This window comes from Ammodytes marinus (genome assembly GCF_949987685.1).
Source record: "Ammodytes marinus genome assembly, chromosome: 14".
In the NCBI taxonomy this organism is placed as follows: domain Eukaryota; kingdom Metazoa; phylum Chordata; class Actinopteri; order Uranoscopiformes; family Ammodytidae; genus Ammodytes; species Ammodytes marinus.
In genome coordinates this window covers 5,501,533-5,509,803 of record NC_137218.1, presented here as the reverse complement: position 1 = coordinate 5,509,803, position 8,271 = coordinate 5,501,533, and the positions used below count along the sequence as shown (strand labels likewise).

At 38.4% G+C, this 8,271-nt stretch overlaps 1 protein-coding gene across 1 annotated transcript in view; it reads right to left on the bottom strand.

Moving 5' to 3' along the window:
* Positions 1-5,785: 5,785 nt before the first annotated feature.
* The window catches only part of capn5b (calpain 5b), a gene marked incomplete at both ends in the record, with an annotated part of 37,258 nt that continues 34,772 nt past the window's right edge, over positions 5,786-8,271 (bottom strand). Inside the window, 2 exons of the mRNA XM_080041113.1 lie at positions 5,786-5,968; positions 7,197-7,333. Coding sequence (XP_079897239.1) covers positions 5,786-5,968; positions 7,197-7,333 — 320 coding nt within the window. The remainder of the gene's footprint in view (positions 5,969-7,196; positions 7,334-8,271) is intronic.

Genomic DNA, 8,271 nt, shown 5'->3' with positions numbered 1-8,271 from the left:
ATTGGAAAAAAAGTAACCCATGCAAGACACATTTATATTTAGAAAAAGAAAAAAAATGCTGTACACAAAAAGGTGTGTGATCGATTAAATGCCATGTGTGTGACAAGTTTTTTCAAGTAATGAAAAATTAAAAGGCGCTGAAAAATAATTGGACTCGATGGTTCGACTGAGATATTAGTCCACTGTAGCTGTTCGTACTTACATTCAAAAGGAAATGTCTCGATAAATGACTGTAAGTTACAATTCTTTTCAAAATCGTATTATGACAAATATGGAAAAACACAAACAAACAATAAAACATAATCCAAAAATAAATTCAACTTCATGAATGAAAAGTCTCGGCAATGATATCGCACTTTAAACAGGAAGCCTCTGTGCCAAAAGGTCCACAGTTTTAAATGGCAACATAATCCATGAAGAAGAAGAAGAAGAAGAAGAAGAAGAAGAAGAAGCCATCATAAATGGATTTAAATTGTACCAGTGAATTGGTTCAAACATCATCTGAAATCCTTCTGAAATCACTCATCACAAAATGTCCCGTGTAGTTTTTCCCCCGCTGTGTAGGCAAAGCCGGGACCGAGGCCATGGCACAGGTATTTTGGCAGGTCGTCTCCTCTGCTTGCAAAAATTCCTTTTTTTCTTTAATCCATATAAGGGTCATTTGTATTTCCCCCTTTAAAATGAAATAAAGTGCAAAGGTGTGTGTGTTCCCCGTAAAGGGCACCTGTCCATTCGGTTCACACACCTTTTCCCAAGAAACTTATTTTTTCCCTTGAAGGTCCAACGTGGATTTACAGATATACATTCACCCCAAGCACTCCCACAGACTCCTGTTCAGAGCAAGTACAGCACACTGGAAAAAGTGGAAAAGTCCGGAAAATGTAAATGTTCAAGGCAACTGTCTCCAGTACTGTGTTGAGGCTAAAACTGAAACTCTTAACTTTTGAAGAAAAACGTCCTACATTTGAGCCAAATAATTATCTTTTGTTGAGATAAATTATAATTCATATGTAATGAAAATGTAGGCTATCTTTAATATTTATACAAACTTCACATTTTGAGTTCTACTACGAATTTCAGACGATTGAAGAGTTGAGCCAAATATTTCTTTGTCATACAGATAAACAAAAACCAAGTCGGTCAAAATGTTGATTCAACATTAAAACTGCACTCAAAAAAGTGAACTCAGTGAGCTGTTGAATTTAATTAATGTTTTTATGTCAAATTTAATTAACATGTCTGTGTTGGCTTTTAAAACGTAACCCACTTCAGTTGGTTTCACTTAAATGTAAGACTTCTTAAAACCAAAGAACGCCAGTTGAGTAAATACAAAGTAACAGTTTTGAGTAAATCGCACAATCAAGACTGAACACACAACAATTGTCCTAGATGTGTTGCCGTAGGCCAGCATTGCGCATGCTCGTGAACGTGGACATCGGGAGCAAGAAATTCAAACGTCGCCATCTTGACTACAGAGTACAGACGCATGGCAAGCACCAAGAGAGTTGTACTGAACAGCCATCTAAAAATCCTCATAAGTTTGAAATTACCTTTAAATGCAACATGTTTTCTTTCTGCAGTTAGGGAAGCAAGGCAGTGTGAAAAAGGATTTACCTTTTCTGTTTTTTGGTAAATAATTCTCATTGCTGGGTCCATAATCTCCAATGTGTTGTGTCTCTTAGCCTGTTATCTTATATATACACTGTGTTGTTATCCAAAGTGTGAAAAACATTGCATCGTATGACATTTTCTTCCATTTCAAACGTTTTGGTCGTAACGTTTGACGGCAAGATATGCCTATTGTATTTGCATTAAACGTTGTAATTCAACTATACTACTTGTTTTGTGTACTCTTGGACCGATATCTTATGCACTATTTAGTAATGTGATTTGAATTAACATAATTATTATATATGTAGAAGTTGTTGATAATATATAATCAGGTGAAGTACGTTTTGTCAACCAGTTAAGTAAAACAAAGTACAGTGGTTCCCACACTTACATACACTGTAAACAATTGCTGTAAATTTACAGCAGGATTTCAACAGCATTAACCTGTTATTTATAAAAACAGCATTTAACTGTTAATATAAAAGGCAGTCTGTTAAATTACAGTCCTTTGCTGTTATGTTACGGAACGGTAATGTTTTTCAAAAATACTGAACTTTGCTGTTAATTTACCATCAAACTTAACTTGACATGAGCTGCCTGCACATGTGAAGCTAATACAATTTTCTTCATTAATCCTCATCCATCCACATCTTAACTAATAAGTGTTGTTTACTTTATATCCTCTGGTTAAGTTTACTTAAAGTTGAGTTATATTTACTTGGAAATGGAAAGTGCAGTTAACATAATTAAACCAAGTTAGTCTGAAGTTATGTTTACTCAGTAGAATGAAGGAAACGGATTGCCTTCGATAAATCAAGTAAGCACAACAAAGTGTATTGTAGAGACGCCCCCTTTCCCACAATGACTTGCACTGGACTAAACGTTTGTTATGTTGCTATTTGCACCCTCAGTAAAGGGGATGTTTCACTCCATTACGTCACTATGCATTTTGTTTAAATAAAACATTTCTGTGTGAACTAACCGTTATTTTTGGTTATAACAAACGGTTTGTGGAAATCTTAAGCAAGATCCCTAGTTCAACTCAGGAGACAATTTGCAATATAAATTAATCATTCCATTGAACTTGATATATTGTGACAAGTGTCTTGAAGTAACAAACAGAAGCTGATCTCTGTGTTTAGCATTTGATCAAATAGGGGACATAGTAAACTTACATATGGAATGAAACAGATCTGCCCAATGAAATATAACATCCCCTTCACTCACGGTGCAAACAGCAACATAACAAACATTTAGTCCAGGTTCATCCATTTTTTTCATTAACAGTATAATCCTGTCAATTTTAGTGACAGTAAAATAATGTTCATTTAACAGTATTGAAATGGCAACCCTGCTGCCAGTTGATTAATGTTTTTTTCCAGGGAAATTTCTTACAGTGTATGTAAGTTAAGTTGGAACTACAATGTGAGGTTAAGTTAGTCTTGCTTAATAAAGTTGAGTCATATTAACGTAAGTGGGTTAAGTCAGTAGAATGATTATCTTTGTTGGTATTACTCAACACAGTTAATTAAGGCAAATGTAGCCATGTTATGTTGAATGTACTTAACCTAGTTAAGTTGGTTGCACACAAGTGAGTTGATTCCATTTTAATCATAATTTTCAAATATATCTAACTTAACTCAGTTGTGTGGAAAACGTTGACATAACTGTATTAAGTAAATTCAACAACTTATTTTTTTGAGTGTGTGTGAAAAACTTAAACTTTTTGGAATTCTTAGTCTGTATAACTCAACACTTGAAGTTGCATTACATGTGAATGAAAAGTTATCTCAACAAAAGCTAATGAGTTCACTCAAAAGTAGAACGTTTTCCTTATAGTTTAAGGTTTAGCCTCAAATCTCAGAAATCTAGTTCAGACAGCTGCCTTGAACTTTCCAGTTTTCCTTTTTCATTTTTTTACAGTGCTGTGAGCACATACTCTAATTCAGAGCAAGGCTGGAACTAGTAGGACGGACACGCACACGCACATGCACTCATACGCACTCATACACACACACACCCATACACACACACACACACACACACACACACACACACACACACACACACACACACACACACACACACACACACACACACACACACACCCAGTCGTGCCTGTTGTATACACCAAAGCCCGGGCCAACAGACTGAGGAAGCGTCAGGCAGTGGTGTTGCCGTTAAGAGATGATGTGGCACAGGGAGGTGGTGGTTTGTAGCTCGGGTCCAAAAAGGGGGCGGGCCTTCAAGAGAGACGGAGCTCTCTTATTGGTCCCCATAAAGCACTTGATTATGTCAGGGTGAATCTTTGCACTCCGCTAGACTGGGGGGAAAGTGTGTGTGGTAGGGATGGGACAGTGGAAAAAGGGGGTTAGCGCCATCAAAAGCACCGGTTGCTAAGCTACGACTGAACACATGTGCAGCACAGGCAAATTGTTTGTTGTTTTTTTTGTTTAGTTTTTTTTTTTTTTCAGTTTTTTTAAGCCATGCAGTTTTGCGGAAAATCGTCCATAGCAAACCGGTAGAAAAAAGCGCCTTGGAGGAATAGTTGAAATGTTTTTTTTTTGTTTAGTGACGGAAGACGGGAGGCAAGGGAGGCAAGATTTCACACATGAGCGCGTTCAACACAGAAAAAGCTCTCAGTAAGAGGGAGAGAATATAGCTGCTGTTGGGCCGACATTTTTGAAGTTTTTTTGTTAGTTTTGTAAAGTCCACAGTAGAAAGTTTGACAGACAGTGCTGCTTGCTGCATGCTCTCCGAAAAGCACCGACAAACCGGCAAAACTGGTGAAGACTTGAGGTGTGTGTATAAGGTGAGCGGAGCTGGGCTGGTTAGGGGGCGATTAACCACGGATAGAAAAAGAGTGTTTATGTCAATGTTATGGGGACATGGGAACTCAAATTATGACGAGAAGCGGGTGTAGCTTGGATTTTTAAAAGGACTACAAAAATGAAGGCTAAGGATAGCGGATGGAGATTTTAACATAACACCCACCCGCCTCCTCAAGGTGGAGAGAAAGACTCGACCCTAAGGCAATGCATAGCCCTTTGGAAACATTGGCACATGCATGGAGAGAAATGTCTGCATATGTAGTTGGATGTGCATGTATGAGTGTGTGTGTGTGTGTGTGGGGGACTGTGTGTGTGTGTGTGTGTGTGTGTGTGTGTGTGTGTGTGTGTGTGTGTGTCTGTGTCTGTGTGTGTGTGTGTGTGTGTGTGTGTGCGTGTATAACAATATGCAGAAAGAAAAATAAGAAGTTTGTAGATAGGTGTCAGACAGATTAAATTAAATTAAATTAATTAAATGATTTAAAAAAAAGGCCCTATAATAAAAATGGAAATTTCTGGCTACAAAAAGCTGCAATGAAACCTACTTTTAAAGATGCAGTGTGTAAAAGGGAATTGGCATTTTTTAATATAATATTCATAAGTATGTTTTTATTACTGTATAATCGCTGGAATTATAATTATTTTTATATCAACATAGGAGCGGTGTTGTTTCAACAGCTAAGTTTCTACAGTAGCACATCATTGACAAACTTAACGGCCTGACGCTTTTTTATATATAGTTGGCGTCCTGGGGAAATGCACTTGTTGGAAGACCAAGAAGAAGTACTATAGTAATAAATAACTAAAAACATCTTCACCTCACCACTTGATATTGTATTGAAAGACTTGAGGCAGTGGTGGATGATGCCATCTTTAGTAACTAGCTTCTTGTCCTTGAAGGCCACCGTAGATTTTGTAAATTCTGATAAAGATCCCTCCAAAATACAACTGTATTACACACTGCACCTTTAAGAGCAAAATTTCTGACGTAAACACTATATCATTTTGGCAAGAAAAAGCTCAAAGATACTAAATTTCGAACCCCAAATATTATATAAGGACACGTTCCAAACAGAGATTAAGGTACAGGCCTTTAAAAGAACCCATGATTTAAATCACTTCTGCAAAAGAAAAAAGTGAAAAAAATAATAAAAAACCCTTGGAGAGAGCGCAAAGCAGCAGAAAAAAAAGACACAGTGAGCTCCCGCGCGAAGACGACGGTTTGTTGAAAGATGAGTTGATGAGCGAAAAATGAACGGCGGACATTTTTGGAAACGCTTGAACGCCATTTTGAAAATGTGTGGATTCATCATAGTAACTGTTATAAAGTGTAATATAAGAGCCGGTCAGATGTTTGTGAGTTGTGTGGAGGTGATGAGGCGCACAGTGAGCGTGCCCGGGAGGTCGTCGTCTTGGCGACTGCCCTTGTCCCTCAGGTGTAGCGTGTGCGTCTCCTGTCGCTCGTTGGGATCGCTGAACAGAATGACCTGGCCCAGGAACGTGTCCACAAGCATGTTCTTGTTGTAGATCTGAAGAACGAGGGAGGGAGGAAGAGAGGAAGAGAGGGGGAGAGAAGGGGAGATAGAGAAAGAGAGGGAGAGAGACAGAGAGAGAGAGAGGAAGAGAGAGAGAGGGGAGGGGAGAGGAGAGGGAGATAGAGGGAGAGAGAGAGAGAGGGAGAGAGACAGAGAGAGAGAGAGAGAGAGAGGAAGAGAGGGAGAGGGGAGGGGAGAGGAGAGGGAGATAGAGGGAGAGAGAAAGAGAGAGAAAGATATAGGGAGAGAGAGAGAGGTGGATAGGAAAGGGGGGAGAAGGGAGAGAGAGAGAAAGAGAAAAGGCAAATAAGCAGGGATATCACAGACGAAAATTCTAGAGACAGAGAAAGTTAAACTGGACGAAAGACAGTGACAGAGAGGAAGAAGTGCGAGAGTTTCGAATCACACTTTTCTAGTACATAGTTCCGGCTCTACTCTTCTCTCTTCTACTCTAGTAAGATAATATTCGTTAAGCTACGGCAGCCACTTACTTTACCCTCTAATAAATGCATTTTAATGTGCTTTTTCTGTGAATTTTTTTCGTTAGCCAAAAGTGTTGTAAGTTCTGACATTTTCTGCACTTTCCGATGTAGGGTTGGTTTGAACATTTTAATTGATAGAAGGAGAAATGGCTCAGGGAACTGCTTTGTTTTGCAGGTCAGCTTTGTTGATGACAAAAAGAGAAAATACTCAGTTGCTACCGTGAATTATCAGTATGGGATATAAAAATGTAAGATGCACACTTCTGCCTCCTTTAACCCGGATACAATTGATGCAATTTCACAGGACTGATCGTAAATGCAACATGATATTACCAACAATAATTCCATAACAAGTACACCTGCTACGACGGATATTGAGCCTGTCATCGATTAGTTACGGACACATTTCCTCCCATCACAGAGATAATGAAGGGAAAGTGTAAATGGTAAATGGACTCAACTTACATAGCGCTTTTCCCTGTTTTTTCACAGACCCAAAGTGCTTTACATTGTTTTGTACACATTCACCCAATCACACACATTCATACACCGATAACAGTACCACCATGCAGGGTGCAAGCTAACTATCGGGAGCAATTTAGGGTTCAGTGTCTCTTTGCCCTGGGACACTTGGACATGTGGTGGGGAGACGGGGGATCGAACCACCGACCCTGTAACCCAGTGGAGGACCACCCTACCCACTTCACCACAGCCGCCCCATGTAACAGAGTTAAGCGTACCTCGATGTGAATGCCCTCCTTGGGCTTCTTGCGGTAGAACAGGCCTTTGATGTCAAAGTTGGGGCAGCGCGTGTCCTTCTGAACCGGAGAACGAACCCGCTCCCCTTCACAGGTGATGATCACATAGGGGTCCACAGCTGAGGGAGAAACATAGTCTTTATATCACTATCTATCTATCTATCTATCTATCTATCTATCTATCAATCTATCTATCTATCTATCTATCTATCTATCTATCTATCTATCTATCTATCTATCTATCTATCTATCTATCTATCTATCTATCTATCTATCTATCTATCTATCTATCTATCTATCTATCTATCTATCTATCTATCTATCCATCCATCCATAATCAATAGATTGTGATCCTATGCCTATCTATGACTGATTACGTTCATTATCAATGAATCTAAAGGACAATTTCTCAAGATTTTACACCATGAAGTCTTAGGGACCGGTGCATATAGGATCAAAACTCCTGACCTAAAACGAAAACCATTCGTCTATGACTTGATCTTTAAGATGTAAATTAGCCGGTTATAATCCTGCATATTTACATCAATGTTCATCAATTTGCACTGTCCCTATTTTAAATAAATACATCTGAAGTGACTTTATAATTGATGTTTCGGTCTGACTATCCAACAGGTCAAGTTAATGTCTAAATATCAACCAACTGTCTGAAAAATTTAACATTTTCTATTTGCTATCATGTTTAACAAACAAAGCTAATAATAGCTACAGGTAATGTTTGACAAAAAAATAATAAAATAATCAAAACAGGCTTATGATTATCAAAGCAGTTGGAGAATAATTGACTAATGGAATAACTCTTTGAATAAAGGTCATCATTAATTGTCAGTGCTCATCAAATAACTATTACGTGACATAAATATTTCACCAAACAAAACTTAATAATTAAAGCCACTGTATGGAGTATCTGAACAATTCAGAATTTGGTGCCCTCCGGTGGACACTGTGGCAATCGCCGTCCAGAATGAAAAGGGTGTTTTATCAAAAGCTACAGTGTGTAATTACTTAATTAATGAATTTTGGTAGCATCTATGAAAGC